The 18,848-nt window shown below is 45.4% G+C and overlaps 1 protein-coding gene across 2 annotated transcripts in view; it reads left to right on the forward strand.

Moving 5' to 3' along the window:
• LOC115091516 (guanylate cyclase soluble subunit beta-2-like) overlaps window positions 1-18,848 on the forward strand; it is a 143,222-nt gene that overhangs the window by 45,765 nt on the left and 78,609 nt on the right. For both annotated transcript variants that reach the window (XM_029601721.1, XM_029601720.1), the window contains 4 exons: window positions 9,534-9,628; window positions 10,325-10,485; window positions 10,951-11,050; window positions 12,559-12,755. In XM_029601721.1, the coding sequence (XP_029457581.1) occupies window positions 9,562-9,628; window positions 10,325-10,485; window positions 10,951-11,050; window positions 12,559-12,755 (525 nt within the window). In that variant the 5' untranslated portion in view covers window positions 9,534-9,561. The remainder of the gene's footprint in view (window positions 1-9,533; window positions 9,629-10,324; window positions 10,486-10,950; window positions 11,051-12,558; window positions 12,756-18,848) is intronic.

An 18,848-nucleotide genomic window follows, 5' to 3' on the forward strand; every position in this document is an offset into this window, starting at 1 on the left:
GCTTTTGTCAATCCAGATTGCACTCCTAATTGCAGCTTATCTATCCGCAGTTACTATCTGAACATGTTTAGATTTTATTTAGCTTGTTTGCATTTCTAGCTATTGTTTAGCCTGTCACACAAAAACATCACACTATTTATTGTTCATGGTTTATTGTGATAACTTTCTCCCAGTTTTAGTTGTTCCAAGTTAATTGTTCCCTGTTAAATGTAATAGCATTCTTCATGCTTGTTAATGTTAAATGTATGACTACATACAAGCTGAATCAACTATCTGCTGAGCTCTTGCTGCATCAAACTTAGGCCAGGATTCATCAAACTATCGCATGCGATAGGAAGAGGGGCATGTTTTATGGTAATAGCACACTTTGCGATAAATAGGCTATCATTCAGGTTGATACAGTACAGTGCGCTCCACCGGCATTTGTTAACCGGCATTTGGACGCGCGTTTTCGACGTGCTAGCTTTACCCCTTATTCAGTAAGGGGTAATAGCGCGTCAAACGCGCGTCCAACCCCCCAGAGACTAATAGTGCCCGCAACATGCAAATGCATGTTGATGGCCCTATTAGTCATTCCCGCGCGATACAGTAAGTAAAATGTGCAGCCAAGCTGCACATTTTACTTTAAGAAATTAGCGCCTACCCAAAGGTAGGTGTTAATTTCTGCCGGCTCCAGGGAAGTGCACAGAAAAACAGTAAAAACTGCTTTTCTGTGCACCCTCTGACTTAATATCATGGTGATATTAAGTCAGAGGCCCAAAAAGTTAAAAAAAATTTTTTTTTAATGGGCCCGCGGCTTGAAAACCGGATGCTCAATTTTGCCGGCATGCGGTTTCCGAACTTGTGGCTGTCAGCGGGTTTGAGAACCGATGCCAGCAAAATTGAGCGTCGGCTGTCAAACTCGCTGACAGCCGCCGCTTCTGTCAAAAAAGAGGCGCTACGGACCCTAGCGCCTCTTTTTACCATGGGCCCTAATTTAAATAAATTAAGTTACTGAATCGCATGCACAGGAGAGTGGCCTGTGTGGGCGCTGGGAGAATGGGCACTTGCCCGCTTGGTTTACTGTATCAACCTGTTAGTGCTTTGCATAGCTATTACTGCAGAGTGTGATAACTTTTTCACACTTTGCGGTAAGTACCATAATTGTTGCGAGAGAGAGTGAGAGTGAGAGAGAGACACACACACACTATAGGGCCCTTATAGTAGTTAGGTATTTATACTTCTATATGAGGTCCATCTAGTAACTCGAGGTGAGGTTTAAGTAGTAGTGTAGGGGTTAGGGGCCACTTTGACATTCAAAGTGAGACGTATGCACAGAACAGTGCTCTATTGTGAAGATTTGATGACCTTCGGAGTGAGGAAACTCACACAAAGATGAGATTTGTACAATGTTCTCTCAACCTAGCTTGTTACCCAGGTAGAAAGTCCATCAAGGAGTGGACTAGGAGGGAACTTTCCTATACCCTTACCTACCCTTTCTCCCTTTTCCCTTCTTGTCCCCGACCCCTAAACTAACCCTATCGATCCCCAATTTTTTTGTTTTCTTACTTACTGAACCTTCAGAGCAGAAGTAATTTCCGTGTACCAGCAGCCAGCTGGCCTGCCCATACCCTGCCCCTGGCCTTCCCCTTTTTGATCTGCCAACACTTCTGCATATACCAGCAGATATGCGCGTGGCCAGGCTGAATTTTTTTTTTTTTGTTATTAATGTTTTATTGGATTTTGAAAATATTATAATGCTTTTACAGCCAAAATATAATAACAAACTAGTTACATACGTAAGCACTTAGCATCCACCCCAACATTGCTCTCTGCTTCAACGGCAAAGGGAAATGTGGAAAAGAGGATTCGCATTCAGATAGCACCCAAAAAGGACTGAACTTCACAATCTGGGTAAACAAATAAGCATGGGGATAGCTTGCTTATTACAGTGGTTACTACCCTATACCAATTAAGCCTGATACATCACTTTGAAAGCATAAACAGCGTTGCTATCTGCTTCAGTGGTAGGGGGAAGTGAGGAAAACAGGATATACATTCAGACATCATCCAACAAGGCATCCAACTGTGCAATCTGGGTAAACAAACATCGGGGTAACTTGCTTGATGCGGTGGTTACAACCCTTAACCATAAGCCTTATGCTCACTTTTGATGCAACTCCAACATTACTCTCTGCATCAGTGACAGGCGATGGCAGGAAATTTGAATCAAACAGTTACCAAACAAGAGCCCTGAAGTTGGTGGTTGGTGAAACAGATAAGTATGGGAAAATAAGTGTGGAAGCTTGCTAGGCAGACTAGATGGGCCGATTGGTCTTTTTCTGCCGTCATTTCTATGTTAAACAGAATGACACACTCCAGGCTGTATGGTTGTAAAGTTACCTATGTATTTCTCAGGTGCCAGAAGCATTTTTTTATGACTCACATTGTGCCATATATCATTCCCTACACACGTGTCTGCACTAGGACCATGATAGTGCTTGTTTTATACTTTCTCACAGGACAAGCAGGATGTTAGTCCTCACAAATGGGTGACATCGAGGATGGAGCCCACCACGGAAAACTTCTGTCAAAGTTTAAACAGAACTTTGACTGGCCCCTACTGGGCATGCCCAGCAAGGCACTGACCCTGCAGCCAGCAAGGGTCTCCCTTCAGTCTTCTTTTTTCCGCGCAGCAGTTGCCACGCGGTGAAAGGAGCTCTCTAACCACGTTCCTGACAGGAATTTGGAAATTAATTTCCTAAGAAAATTTGCCCCTCAGGGGTCTCCCTTCGACAACTTTTTTAGTCATCTTACGGAACCCGGTAAGTTTTTTGCCTTCTTCCATCGACTGCCGTCGATTTTGGCCCTCGAGGCCTGTGGGCACTTACCGATCCCCAGCCTAAATTTTGGCTTCCAGCCATGGCAACGGGGTTCCGTCGTTGTCCGGATTGTACCCGGACTATGTCCATCACAGACCCCCACAGGGTTTGTGTAATGTGTTTGGGTAGTGGGCATGATGTCCTGACTTGCACCAAATGTGCCTTAATGACACCCAAGGGTCGCAAAGCCAGGATGGAGAAGATGGGGCTCCTCTTCCATGCACCCACCCCAACGCCATCGATAGAATCGACGTCATCGGAACCGGCACCGTTGAAGTTGTACCATCATCGTCAACCCTCCGGTGACCGTCCGCCATCGATCGCTTCTCGGCCGTCGACTCCCGTCCCTTCCCCGGATGGGCGAGGGGATCGGAAAGAAAAGCACCGCCATCGACGGCATAAGTCTCGGCCTGTCGAGGATCCACAGCCATCGACCTCTGCTCAAGCCGAGCCACCGACAAAGAAGCCGCGAACAGACCGGACGCCCTCCACTGTCTCAGTTCGCCGGCATCGAGGAAACCCTCACCCTCTCGGGGTGTGGGGGCCGTGATCCCACCGGTTACGGTGGTCCCTCCGGCCCTGCCTCAGCCTCCCTCTCCCGTCGAGCCGGGTATGGTTACCCCTGGTCTCCGGGCAGAACTGGACCGGCTGGTCCAGGAGGCCATCAAGAAAGCGATGAAGAAATTACAACCTCCATCGGCACCGTCTCCGGCACCGGTTCCAGTGCCGCCCCTGGCACCGACGCCGGCACCGGCTTCGCCACCGAGGAGGGAACCGACCACCGAGCCGTTGATACAAGCGCTAGCACCGCTACTGAGCCGCATGGAGGCACTCATGACGGCCCTTCCATCGGTGATTCCAGTGCCATCGACAACACCACCGTCTCCGACTGGTTTCTCATCGGCAGGAGAAACACCGTTTCGAATTCCCCCTTCCGGGGTAGTTCCATCGGTACCTTCTGGTATATCTCCACCGATTTATCCTTCGGCTCCATCGATTCCGCGCCAGGCACCGATTCCATCGGCAGCACCGAAGCCATCGATGCCATTTCTGGTTCCACCTACCGCACCGATTCCACCTCGGTTTCCATCGATGCCTTCAGAGCCTCAGCCAGGTCCATCAGGGCTACAAGCCACACATGATCCCTACGATACCTGGGGTGATGATGATGATACCTCTTCTGACACAGATCTGCCTTCGCCACCATCTCCTACAGAGAGTAGAAAAAGATCTCCTCCTGAGGATCTATCTTTCATTAATTTTGTGAAAGAGATGTCAGAAGTTGTACCTTTTCAACTACAATCTGAAGCTGATGACAGACACCAGATGATGGAACTTCTTCAATTTCTGGATGCTCCAAAAATCATCGCTTCCATCCCTATACACCAGGTGTTTTAGGATCTGCTCAAGAAAAACTGGGAATCTCCTTCATCGGTGTCACCAGTTAACAAAAAAGCTGACTCCACATACCTTGTCCAGTCAGCACCAGGTTTCCAAAAACCTCAACTGGATCATCGCTCTGTTGTGGTTGAGTCCGCGCAGAAGAAGGCCAAGCGTCTTAAGCCGCACTCTTCTACCCCACCTACCAGGGACAACAAGTTCCTGGATAGTGTAGGACGGAAAGTGTATCATGGAGCTATGTTGATTTCACGCATAGCTTCATATCAACTTTACATGACTCAATACAACAGAGCCATCCTTAAGCAGATGCAAGACTATGCTGACACGTTGCCGGACCAATACCAACCACAGCTTCAAGCCCTTCTTCACAAGGGATTTGAGGCAGGGAAGCACGAGATTAGGACTGCCTATGACATATTCGATGCTTCCACGAAGGTTTCAGCCACAGCCATCTCAGCCAGACGTTGGGCTTGGTTAAAGTCATCCAACCTTCGCCCAGAAGTCCAAGATCGTCTTGCTGATTTGCCCTGCTTAGGCGACAATTTGTTTAGAGAGCAAATTCAACAGATTGTGGCGGAGTTAAAAGACCACCATGAGACGTTGAAACAACTCTCATCTGTCCCACCTGAGGTGACCTCCAAGCAACCGCAAAAGAAGGACTCTAAGAAGTCGTTCTTTCGACCACGTCGCTACTACCCTCCGTCAACTAGGGCTCGTCCTGCACGGTCCTCTAACAGGCCTCAGCCTCGTCAGCCGAGAAAGCAAAGACCTACTGTAGCCCCACCTCCTGGGCCTACGGCGGGCCTTTGACTTCCCTATATTGAGCACATGCCATCTCCCTCTTCCACACATCCCTGTGGGGGGTCGACTGTTCCACTTCTTACACCGTTGGAAACAGATCACCTCAGATCAGTGGGTGCTAGCAATTATCGCACAGGGTTACCACCTCAACTTCATAACACTTCCGCCAGACTCCCCGCCCCTTCAGGCATGGAGTCTAACCAGCCATTTGACTCAATTACATCAAGAGGTATCCCTTCTTCTACAATCAAATGCTATAGAACCCGTCCCTCCTTGTCAACAAGGGAAAGGATTCTATTCCAGATACTTCCTAATACCAAAGAAATCAGAGGGGCTACGTCCAATTCTGGACCTTCGGGCCCTCAACAAGTATCTGCAAAAAGAAAAGTTCAAGATGGTAACCCTGGGCGCCTTGCTCCCTCTGTTGCAAAAGGGGGATTGGCTGTGCTCTCTCGACCTCAAGGACGCTTATACCCACATTGCGATCACACAATCCCATCGCAAATATCTGCGGTTTCTTGTAGGCCACGACCATTATCAATACCGTGTCCTACCTTTCGGTCTAGCTTCCGCCCCACGAGTCTTTACCAAATGTCTCGTAGTGGTAGCAGCATTCCTAAGGAAGGAAGGTGTCCACGTCTACCCCTACCTGGACGATTGGCTAATCAGGGCCTCCTCCCAACACATAGCTCAATCCTCCCTAAAATTGACAATTCAAACACTCCTTTCCTTAGGGTTTCTTGTCAATTACGACAAATCTTGCTTAGTCCCGTCTCAAACCTTATCCTTCATTGGAACAGACTTGGACACCTTGCAGGCAAAGGCTTACCTTCCTCTTCAGAGGGTCCACACCCTAATATCCCTGGCTCGCCAGCTCCAGTCTCAAAACACTGCCACGGCTCGCCAGTTCCTCATTCTCCTAGGACACATGGCATCCTCGGTTCAAGTCACTCCCATGACCCGACTAGCCATGAGAGTAACACAATGGACTCTACGACACCAATGGATTCAAGCTTTTCAGCCTCTGTCCTCCATAGTCACAATCACACAAGCCCTGCGCCTATCCTTAACCTGGTGGACGACTCAGGTCAACCTCCTTCAGGGCTTACCTTTTCTTCCACCGGATCCGCAAGTAATCCTAACCACCGACGCTTCTCACATCGGTTGGGGAGCCCATGTGGACGAATTACAAACCCAAGGGTTATGGTCCAAAGAGGAAGCCGAACACCAGATAAATTTCCTGGAACTTCGCGCAATCCGCTATGCACTCCGAACTTTCAAAGATCATCTATTCCATCAGATAATCTTAATCCAGACGGACAACCAAGTGGCCATGTGGTACATAAACAAGCAGGGAGGCACAGGCTCCTTCCTTCTGTGTCAGGAAGCTGCGCAGATCTGGGCGGAAGCCCTCTCCCACTCTATGTACCTCAGGGCCACTTACCTGCCGGGAGTAGACAATGTATTGGCAGACCAGCTGAGCCGTGTCTTCAAGCCACATGAGTGGTCACTCGATCCTCTGGTAGTGACCTCTCTGTTTCACAAGTGGGGTTTTCCCCGCATAGACCTCTTTGCGTCCCCTCAGAACCACAAAGTGGACGATTACTGCTCTCTCATTCGGAGCCAACACTTTCAGCCGAGGGATGCCTTCTCCCTCAAGTGGACGACAGGTCTGCTTTATGCATTCCCTCCACTTCCTCTTCTGTCAAGGACTCTCGTGAAGCTACGCCAGGACGGAGGAACCATGATCCTGATAGCACCCCACTGGCCACGCCAAGTGTGGTTTCCCATACTCCAGGATCTCTCCATCCGCAGGCACATCCCTCTGGGAACGGATCCGCATCTGCTCACTCAAAACGACGGATGCCTCCTCCATCCCAACCTCCAAGCCTTGTCCCTGACGGCATGGATGTTGAAAGGTTAGTCCTTCAGCCTTTTAACCTTTCGGATTCGATTTCTCGTGTCCTGATAGCTTCACGAAAGCCCTCTACCAGAAGATCCTATTCATATAAATGGAAAAGGTACACATCATGGTGCACTTCTCAGTCCCTTGATCCCCTTTCCTGTCCAATCTCTAATTTCTTGGACTATTTATGGCATCTCTCTGAATCAGGTCTTAAAACCTCTTCTATAAGAATGCATGTCAGTGCGGTAGCCGCCTTCCATAAAGGTATTGGGGGAAGTCCTATTTCAGTACAACCCCTGGTAACACGCTTCCTTAAGGGCTTGCTCCATCTGAAGCCACCCTTACGTCCTCCGGCCCCATCTTGGGACCTTAATCTGGTTCTTGGTCGTCTAATGAAACCACCTTTCGAACCTCTGCACTCCTGTGAATTAAAGTATCTCACATGGAAAGTGTTATTCCTTTTGGCTATCACTTCAGCTCGCAGGGTTAGTGAATTGCAGGCCCTAGTTACCTATCCGCCTTACACTAAGCTCCTGCAGGACTGGGCGGTACTCCGCACTCACCCTAAATTTTTACCTAAGGTAGTTTCTGAGTTTCATATTAATCAATCCATCATACTACCTATCTTTTTTCCCAGGCCCCACTCCAACTCCGGGGAACAGACTCTGCATACCCTAGACTGCAAACGAGCTCTAGCTTTTTATCTAGACCGTACAGTTGCTCACAGGAAGAGCACTCAATTATTTGTCTCTTTCCATCCTAACAAGTTAGGACAACCTGTGGGTAAGCAGGCTCTTTCCTCCTGGTTGGCGGACTGCATTTCTTTTTGCTATCAGCAAGCTGGCATTCCTTTTCAAGACCGTGTGAAAGCACACTCTGTGAGGGCCATGGCGACTTCGGTGGCACACCTTCGATCGGTGCCGCTTCCTGACATCTGTAAAGCTGCAACCTGGAGTTCTCTCCATACCTTTGCAGCCCACTATTGTTTGGACAAAGCTGGAAGACAGGACTCCATCTTCGGCCAATCTGTCTTGCGTAACCTTTTTCCAACATGATGTACCAACACCCTTCCACCTGCCCGGTAGGGTGCGGATGCCCTTTCCCAAATTCCACCCCAGTTCTTGTGCCTGTTGCACGCCGTTGGGTGCATTTGGTGCACGTCAGGGCATCCTCAGCTCGGTACTCACCCATTTGTGAGGACAACCATCCTGCTTGTCCTGTGAGAAAGCAAATGTTGCTTACCTGATGTAACAGGTGTTCTCACAGGACAGCAGGATGTTAGTCCTCACGAAACCCGCCCGCCACCCCGCGGTGTTGGGTTTGTTTTACTTTTTACTTTTTTAGGCACTGCCTGCAGTGCCTGTAGCTTTGAAAATCAGACTGAAGGGAGACCCCTGCTGGCTGCAGGGTCAGTGCCTTGCTGGGCATGCCCAGTAGGGGCCAGTCAAAGTTCTGTTTAAACTTTGACAGAAGTTTTCCGTGGTGGGCTCCATCCTCGATGTCACCCATTTGTGAGGACTAACATCCTGCTGTCCTGTGAGAACACCTGTTACATCAGGTAAGCAACATTTGCTTTATCATTGAAAGAGTTTTCAGCCCAGCACAGACTGTGGGATGTTGCTACCCTGAGCATGGTAAGCATGTCTCATCAAATCATGCAAGCTTGTCTCCTCTGTGACTTCTTCTGGTTCCATAGTGAGTGGGCTTGACGTTTGTTCCAAACATCTGCAGAGGTAAAAGAATGGGTCCAGGGAGCAAGGCAAAAGCATAGAAACAAGAAGGACAAGTCAATGTTTGTAGGAATGTTGTCAGAACTGGTGTTTTAAGACACTTGGACGTATTCCAGTGACGACGTCTTCTCCAGGCTCAGCTGTACGTACATTGTGCCTTCTGGAATTGCCCTCATTTTCAGTGTGTCTGAGGGTGGTCTTCTTCATTTTATCTTCATTTGTATTCAGCTCATAAGGGTGACACTTATTAGGGATGTGCAGTTGATTAAAAGTACATTTCCTATGTTGTTTCCTGTCATTTTCTACATGAAATGACAGGAAAAAACCCCTGAAAGGTGCATTTTGTCATTTTTGTTATTTTACACACGCTATTTGCAAGTAGCGCACACTAAAAACAAAATAAAACATAAAACAAAATAAAAAGGAAACAAAATGAAAAATGAATGAAATGAAATTGTTTTTGGCATGCACACCCTACTAACATTTATGTTGCTTGCAATGTGAAATGTAAACCATAATCACAAGTAATGTGGAACATTCTGTTGCTATCAGTAACATTTGAAAAGCACTTCGAAAAGAATAAATCCTGTTCCATTGCAGTATACACATCAAGTATAGTGGGGGGCTAAGGAAAAAAAATAAAGGTTAAAAGCAGCCATAGTTTCAAATATGGTTTTGAACCCTGGCTATTGACCGTAGGTACCACAAGCTCTGGATAAGTCCCCATTTGTGGCACAGACCAACAATTATACTGGTGGACTGACTCTAGACAGTGACCTTTTGTGTAAATGATTTAATTTTCCACTTGACAACCCTTCCGGATATGTTTTTCAGAACACAAGTAGGAGTCCAAGACAACTTCATGACTTATGAAATTTATGATGATGTCATTACTTTAAGACTAGTTCAAGAGGCCTGCAAGATGCTGGGTAAGTGAACCTGTTTGATGAAGGTTTATTAGTGTTAATTAAAGTGTGCTGTTCAATGAATTACATATAGGGAGGAGCTCTGCCATTGCACTAATGAAGCCATCTATACAGGAAGATGCAGAGATGGTAGGTCCCAGACTACATTTCCTCTCATGAGCGTTTAAGAAGGTAAGTTAGCACTGTACACGGCACGATCACATCACCAAGTGGTTGCGTCACCCCGGTTTTCATTTCCTGCCTGCAATCACTGAATTTCAGTCCCATGATTTTAAGTGAGCAACCAGGAAAATATTTTTTTTTTCTTTTCATCTCTAGGGCTTGTAATATGGTAATACTTTGTCATCTGGCAAGACACCGGTCAACTCGCTGTGATTTGGGCGGCTGTTCCTCTCATTTTAAATCCTTAATAAGCTTTTCTTAATTCTAATCATTTTAGTTTCTCTTATTTAGAGCCAGACAGTAATGTGCATTAGAGATGCTGGAATACATTATCTTGTTACATGTGAGGAATGAATTTTTCATCAAATAGAACATAAAACATGACCTAAAGCTTATACATATGAAACATGGGTAAGATGAAGGGACATGTTTTGGGGATGAACAAATCGTCCTTCCACTTTAATGTTCTGCCTGGGTTCAGTTCGTTTCCAGAGGTTTCATGTGATGTGGTAGTAATACAGCCTTTTTATGATGCAGATGTTTCTGAAGAAGCAGTGCTGAAACTCTTTGGAGAATATTTCTTCAGTTTTTGTAAGATGTCAGGCTATGACAGAATGTTACGGACTTTGGGAGGCAACCTGATGGAATTTATCGAGAACCTGGACGCGCTCCATAGTTACCTTGCATTGTCCTACCAGGTAAAGTAGGTTTCTCCACCGAACTCCCAACTAAATTATAGAAGCCAGGGCACAGAGAACATGTTCGGTACATTTCAGTATTCCTGACATTCCGGGTTCAGTTCAAGTCGGGGAAGTTGGAAATATTTGAAATAATTTTAAATTTGGGGGAGGGATGCTCAAGTTCGAACCAGTCTAGGGGATTCTCAAATTAGGGAAAAATACTTACAACTAGCAAGACTTCAGTTTTGTTTGGAAAAATATGCAGACTTTTTTTTTTCCCCAGTGGGTTCTAGAAATCAATGAAAATCTTTTCTGCTTTGGAAACTAGCTAGAGATACGTTACTCCAGTTTTTAAAACACTATGTATCAGGAGGTTTGAGCCTTAACTCTTTAAGTTCTATGATGCCTTTTGATGGTGATTGTTATATGTTACAGATGAACGAATTTAGCGCATGCACTGACAGAAATGTTTTCATTTGTCAGGAGATGAATGCACCATCATTTCGTGTGGAAAAAAGAACAGATGGATCAATGCTACTTCACTACTACTCTGATAGGCGTGGGCTGTGCCATATAGTTCCAGGTAACATTTAACTATGTCAACTTCTCAGCTGGTCACTTGCATGGCCTCGGTCTATAAACTTGCAGTACTGTTAATCATTTCTTCAATTCACAGAATCAGAAGAAAAGACAATACCTTTGTAATATCATTTTAGAGCCAGCTCTTCCATGCTTTCTCCTGTTAAAATTACATTCTGTGAAATGCTAATTGTTTGCCTCCCAAAGAGGCTAACACAACTCTGCATGCCCAACCATGCAGTCCCTGTAGAGCTCTGCTTCTTGGGCATCATTATTAAGCTCAGCTGAACGTACTAATAAGAACCACTGAAGGGAGGGCTTCCTACACTGCAACAGGTTGACAACCAACTTGCATGCACAGGATTATGAACAATATTATATCACTTTACAATAAAAAGGTTTGGTCTGGTGAAAAGTGATGCTGGACAATTTGCACCAGCTTAAATCTTAACAGGAATGAATAGCAACATCTCTATTTTTTAAGTGTATTCTTGAAAGAGCATGGGCACAGAGATATATGACCCATGTGCACTTGAGTATACCCCATGAAGAGGGCGCTTGACCAGTTTTTCATACAACTGGTCATCAGAATCCTTTCATACAGTACTACTTCTTTGTATTTTTGTGTGTCTGTACTTTTTTCAAGTAACTCCTAGGGTCTAGGGGCAGGCTTGTTTGCTCAAATACAATACTGTACAAATATATCCTACTGGGCCATAGAATCACTGCCCTAAGGTCTCTCTTATAGGGATGTCTCCTCGCTAGCATCAACAGTTAGTCTCATAAACCTATTTTGAGGGTTGGCTATTGTCCTACTCAGATTTTGGTCTGACCGGATGACAAATTATCAGAGTCAGGACATAGTTAGGGGTTCAGACCCTTGGGTGTGCCTCATCTTTATCAACTGGCCCCAAGGTCATGGGCACAGCAATAAATGTGAAGCTTGCTGGGCAGACTGGATGGGCCGTTTGGTCTTCTTCTGCCGTCATTTCTATGTTTCTATGTTTCTATATTTTAGGGCCAGATTTAAGGACCTGACAAAAGTAGGGCAAAAGTCTAAATGCCCTGCAAATTAGAAAATTGTGCAGTTTTCAAATAGTGCATCTTATATGCAATGTTTTAGTTTCCTGTGGCTTCTGGAAGGAAAAAGAGTCCACAGGAAAAAAAAGTGTGCAAGCAAGAGCTTGTACAAAAAAAAAAAGCTGCTGGACTTTTCCTCCTAGGTGGTAAATTTAAGGATCAGGCAGAAGAAGAAGTGCTGTTTATTTCACGTTTGGCTTGCACATTTTTTTTCTGTGGAATATTTTTTCCCCCTTCTGAAAGCATTAAGAAATTCAAGCCTTGGGAAAAAAAAATGAACTATTTCAAAATTGTGCAAAGAAACTGACTGGTAGGCTTTTTGCACATTTCCCTCCCGATCTTTAATATTTCATGCATTTAACCTGGCCTAAGCCATAATGGAAGATATAACACCTATGCCTCAGTTTTTTAACATTGAAAATCCTTTTACAGGTATAATTGAGTCTGTGGCAAAAGACTTCTTTGACAGTGAAGTGACTATGGAGATCCTTAATCAGAGTGAAGAAGAGGAGAGGACTGGGAAGAAAGAACATGTGGTCTTCCTTGTTATACAGAATTTCCGACAACAAAAGACAAAACAGAAAGAGAAAGCAGGTTTACCAGCTGCAATCAAGCAAAACCAAACCAAGGTGCCATGGTTGCAAATAATATGAAAATGATTATATGCAGCATGAAGTGATCACTGCTTTTATAACAGTGAAGCAGGTCACACTCTCTCTCCCTCTTTTTCTCAGAGCTAGTTTATAGGTTAAGAAATAAAAGTATTAATTTTTATACTTTATCCTTGTCAAGACATCCTTTGACTGACTGGTCTGTATTTCAGGATATCCACAATGAATATTCATGAGACATATTGCATTTGTTTAATAGCAAATCCAAGGCTCTCGTGCTAAACTTTCAAAAGGGAAACTTTGATAAAATGAGAAAAATTGTTAGAAAAAAACTGAAAGGAGCAGCTACAAAAGTAAAAAATGTCCAAGAGGCGTGGTCATTGATAAAAAATACCATTCTAGAAGCACAGTCCAGATGTATTCCACACATTAAGAAAGGTGGAAAGAAGGCAAAACGATTACCGGCATGGTTAAAAAAGGAGGTGAAAGAAGCTATTTTAGCCAAAAGGTCTTCATTCAAAAATTGGAAGAAGGATCTAACAGAAGAAAATAGGATAAAGCATAAACATTGGCAAGTTAAATGTAAGACATTGATCAGACAGGCTAAGAGAGAATTTGAAAAGAAGTTGGCTGTAGAGGCAAAAACTCACAGTAAAAACTTTTTAAAATATACACGAAGCAGAAAGCCTGTGAGGGAGTCAGTTGGACCGTTAGAAGAACGAGGGGTTAAAGGGGCACTTAGAGAAGATAAGGCCATCACAGAAAGATTAAATGATTTCTTTGCTTCGGTGTTTACTGAAGAGGATGTTGGGGAGGTACCCGTAATGGAGAAGGTTTTCATGGGTAATGATTCAGATGGACTGAATCAAATCACGGTGAACCTAGAAGATATGGTAGGCCTGATTAACAAACTGAAGAGTAGTAAATCACCCGGACCGGATGGTAAACACCCCAGAGTTCTGAAGGAACTAAAAAATGAAATTTCAGACCTGTTAGTAAAAATTTGTAACTTATCATTAAAATCATCCATTGTACCTGAAGACTGGAGGATAGCAAATTAGGGATGTGAATCGTGTCCTCGATCGTCTTAACGATCGATTTCGGCTGGGAGGGGGAGGGAATGGTATTGTTGCCGTTTGGGGGGGTAAAATATCGTGAAAAATCGTGAAAAATCGTGAAAAATCAAAAAAACGTAAAATTGCAAAACTGGCACATTAAAACCCCCTAAAACCCACCCCCGACCCTTTAAATTAAATCCCCCACCCTCCCGAACCCCCCCCCAAATGACTTAAATAACCTGCGGGTCCAGCGGCGGTCCGGAACGGCAGCGGTCCGGAACGGGCTCCTGCTACTGAATCTTGTTGTCTTCAGCCGGCGCCATTTTCCAAAATGGCACCGAAAAATGGCGGCGGCCATAGACGAACACGATTGGACGGCAGGAGGTCCTTCCGGACCCCCGCTGGACTTTTGGCAAGTCTTGTGGGGGTCAGGAGGCCCCTCCCCAAGCTGGCCAAAAGTTCCTGGAGGTCCAGCGGGGGTCAGGGAGCGATTTCCCGCCGCGAATCGTTTTCGTACGGAAAATGGCGCCGGCAGGAGATCGACTGCAGGAGGTCGTTCAGCGAGGCGCTGGAACCCTCGCTGAACGACCTCCTGCAGTCGATCTCCTGCCGGCGCCATTTTCCGTACAAAAACGATTCGCGGCGGGAAATCGCTCCCTGACCCCCGCTGGACCTCCAGGAACTTTTGGCCAGCTTGGGGGGGGCCTCCTGACCCCCACAAGACTTGCCAAAAGTCCAGCGGGGGTCCGGAAGGACCTCCTGCCGTCCAATCGTGTTCGTCTATGGCCGCCGCCATTTTTCGGCGCCATTTTGGAAAATGGCGCCGGCTGAAGACAACAAGATTCAGTAGCAGGAGCCCGTTCCGGACCGCTGCCGTTCCGAACCGCTGCTGGACCCGCAGGTTATTTAAGTCATTGGGGGGGGGGTTCGGGAGGGTGGGGGATTTAATTTAAAGGGTCGGGGTGGGTTTTAGGGGGTTTTAGTGTGCCGGCTCACGATTCTAACGATTTATAACGATAAATCGTTAGAATCTCTATTGTATTGTGTTCCATAACGGTTTAAGACGATATTAAAATTATCGGACGATAATTTTAATCGTCCTAAAACGATTCACATCCCTATAGCAAATGTAACCCCAATATTTTGAAAAGGGCTCCAGGGGCGATCCGGGAACTACAGACCGGTTAGCCTGACTTCAGTGCCAGGAAAAATAGTGGAAAGTGTTCTAAACATCAAAATCACAGAACATATAGAAAGACATGGTTTAATGGAACAAAGTCAGCATGGCTTTACCCAGGGCAAGTCTTGCCTCACAAATCTGCTTCACTTTTTTGAAGGAGTTAATAAACATGTGGATAAAGGTGAACCGGTAGATACAGTATACTTGGATTTTCAGAAGGCGTTTGACAAAGGTCCTCATGAGAGAGGCTTCTAGGAAAAGTAAAAAGTCATGGGATAGGTGGCGATGTCCTTTCGTGGATTGCAAACTGGCTAAAAGACAGGAAACAGAGAGTAGGATTAAATGGACAGTTTTCTCAGTGGAAGGGAGTGGACAGTGGAGTGCCTTAGGGATCTCTATTGGGACCCTTACTTTTCAATATATTTATAAATGATCTGGAAAGAAATACGACGAGTGAGATAATCAAATTTGCAGATGACACAAAATTGTTCAGAGTAGTTAAATCACAAGCAGATTGTGATAAATTGCAGGAAGACCTTGTGAGACTGGAAAATTGGGCATCCAAATGGCAGATGAAATTTAATGTGGATAAGTGCAAGGTGATGCATATAGGGAAAAATAACCCATGCTATAATTACACAATGTTGGGTTCCAATTAGGTGCTACAACCCAAGAAAGAGATCTAGGTGTCATAGTGGATAACACATTGAAATCGTCGGTTCAGTGTGCTGCGGCAGTCAAAAAAGCAAACAGAATGTTGGGAATTATTAGAAAGGGAATGGTGAATAAAACGGAAAATGTCATAATGCATTTGTATCGCTCCATGGTGAGACCGCACCTTGAATACTGTGTACAATTCTGGTCGCCGCATCTCAAAAAAGATATAATTGCGATGGAGAAGGTACAGAGAAGGGCTACCAAAATGATTAGGGGAATGGAACAACTCCCCTATGAGGAAAGACTAAAGAGGTTAGGACTTTTCAGCTTGGAGAAGAGACGGCTGAGGGGGGATATGATAGAGATGTTTAAAATCATGAGAGGTCTAGAACGGGTAGATGTGAATCGGTTATTTACTCTTTCGGATAGTAGAAAGACTAGGGGGCACTCCATGAAGTTAGCATGGGGCACATTTAAAACTAATCGGAGAAAGTTCTTTTTTACTCAACGCACAATTAAACTCTGGAATTTGTTGCCAGAGGATGTGGTTATTGCAGTTAGTATAGCTGTGTTTAAAAAAGGATTGGATACGTTCTTGGAGGAGAAGTCCATTACCTGCTATTAAGTTCACTTAGGGTCTGATTTTAAAAAGCATTTACATGCGTAAAACTGGGTTTTACGCATGTAAATGCACTTTACTCGAGTAAGTGGGCTTTTGAAAATTGCTACAATATATGCCATTGAATCGTCCATAGGATTTACTCGCATAAGTGCACTTTACATGAGTAAATGGCTTTTGAAAATTGCTACAATAGTAGTTACATTTATGCACATAACTCCTTTGAAAATTACCCCCTTAGAGAATAGCCACTGCCATTAGCAATGGTAACATGGAATAGACTTAGGGGTAGATTTTCAAAAACGGCGCGTTCGTGTACTTTTGTTGGCGCTCCAGGCGCAAACAAAAGTTCGCGGGATTTTAGTAGATACGCGCGTAGCCGCTAAAATCCTGGATCGGCGGGCGCAAGGCTGCCTATTCCGTGTAGCCGGTGCGCGCCGAGCCGCGCAGCCTGCCGCCGTTCCCTCTAAGGCCTTGGAGGGAATTCGCTATCGCCCTCCCCTCACCTTCCCCTCCCTTCCTCTACCTAACCCACCCCCCCAGCCCTTTCTACACCCCCCCCCACCTTTGTTGGGGGATTTACGCCTCCCAGAGGGAGAAGTAAATCCCCGCGCGCCAGCGGGCCGCTGGTGCGCCTAGACACAACCCAGGGGCGGTTTCGGAGGGCGCGGCCACGCCCCCGGACCGCCCCGGGCCGAAACCACGCCCCCGGGCCCGCCCCCGAAATGCTGCGTCCCGCCCTGAAAATGGCGCGCCGCTTGGCCCCGCCCCCAACACGCCCCCGACACGCCCCCCTCGGAAAACCCCGGGACTTACGCGAGTCCCGGGGTTCTGCGCGCGCCGGCAGGCCTATGTAAAATAGGCGCACCGGCGCGCAAGCCCTGCTCGCGTAAATCCGGGCGGATTTACGCAAGCAGGGCTCTTAAAATCCGCCCCTTAGTTTTTGGGTACTTGCCAGGTTCTTTTGGCCTGGATTGGCCACTGTTGGAAACAGGATGCTGGGCTTGATGGACCCTTGGTCTGACCCAGTATGGCATTTTCTTATGTTCTTATCAGACCATCTTTTTGTGCTGTGGAGCGTTCCTAAGAAGGGATGTTAGGCTTCCAAGGCTACCATCGCCCGATGGTTAAAGGACACCATTGTTTTGGCATACATATGTCACGGGTGTCCGGTGCCAGATGGTCTTAAGGCTCATTCCATCAGATCGCAAGTGGCGTCTTGGGCAGAGATTCAATGTGTGTCGCCTCAAGAGATTTGCAGAACAGCTACTTGGAAATCCTTGCACACATTTGCTAAGCATTACCGTTTGGACATCCGGGCTCCGGATGTTGATTCCTTTGGCAGCAGTGTGCTTTGAGCGGGACTCTCTGGATCCCACCCCATTTATTACAGCTTGGGTGCATCCCAGCTGTCTGGACTGATCCTGGTACGTACAGAGAAAGGAAAATTGGTTCTTACCTGCTAATTTTCGTTCCTGTAGTACCAAGGATCAGTCCAGATGCCTGCCTAGGGGTATAGTGTTCTGGAGAGTCCGCTCAATTGTTTCTGTTTCTTCTCTTTGCAGTGTTTTGGAGAGTATGAAGAATGCAGACTTTGGATACGGTTTTATATCCGTGCTCTTCTTTATGTATATAGTTTCGGCACAGTTTTTTGGTGCAGTTGCACTATCTTGACCTAGTCATTGGTTGTTCAACTTACCTCTTCTGCTTTGAAATTGATTATACTGAGGGACAGCAGTGGCACACTGGGTTATCAGAGGGTGCCTTCAGCTTTTTTCTCTGACTCCATCTGCTGGAAGGGAGACACAACCTAGCAGTCTGGACTGATCCTTGGTACTACATGAAAGAAAATTAGCAGGTAAAAACCAATTTTCCTTTAGTTTCTTCCAAATATCAACTATCCTTCACTCTATGCCTTTTTTTGGTTTTGTTCTTAAGTCTCCTTTCTTCTCCAAAATATTTTAGTTTCTATATTTTTATAATTTGGGGTAATGAAGATATATCATATAATGCCCATGTCCATAAAAAAAAGCCTTCCCTGTTTCAAATAATTGGATATATTTAGAATAAAAATTCTGTGCATTCAAAAAATCCATACATAATATTTTTGACCTTCTTCAAAACTACCCGAAAAATACCTACAAAGTACTAGCTATATTTAAAACCCTAAATCATAGTTATTCATCTCATCAAAAATCCCTAAATGGCCATGTTCCAAGCATATAGTTCTGTCTCAAGTAGACCAAATCACATCTTTTCCAGGGCCACTTAAAAGTCTAACATAAAGTCGGCCAAAGTTTTCTTGACAAAATGAGTCTTGATTGAATATATTATGCTTTTTCTTGATGGCTTTCTGGATGGGATAATGATTATAGAGGTTTGGTGGGTTGTAACCAGTTTTTGTTGCCACATCTGAAGCTAGCTGTATATGAATAGCCAACTTATTCTAAATAGTGAGGGATATTTTTGGGACCACAAATTGTCATTTTTCTTAAGAGGTTCTGTTTTTATTAGTGTGTAAAATCTTATGGGCTTAGAGTTGTGGAAAATGTGTTTTTGAGAGATGACTCAGTCTAGCTGGGTTTAAAAAAGTTTGG

This window comes from Rhinatrema bivittatum, chromosome 5 (genome assembly GCF_901001135.1).
Source record: "Rhinatrema bivittatum chromosome 5, aRhiBiv1.1, whole genome shotgun sequence".
In the NCBI taxonomy this organism is placed as follows: domain Eukaryota; kingdom Metazoa; phylum Chordata; class Amphibia; order Gymnophiona; family Rhinatrematidae; genus Rhinatrema; species Rhinatrema bivittatum.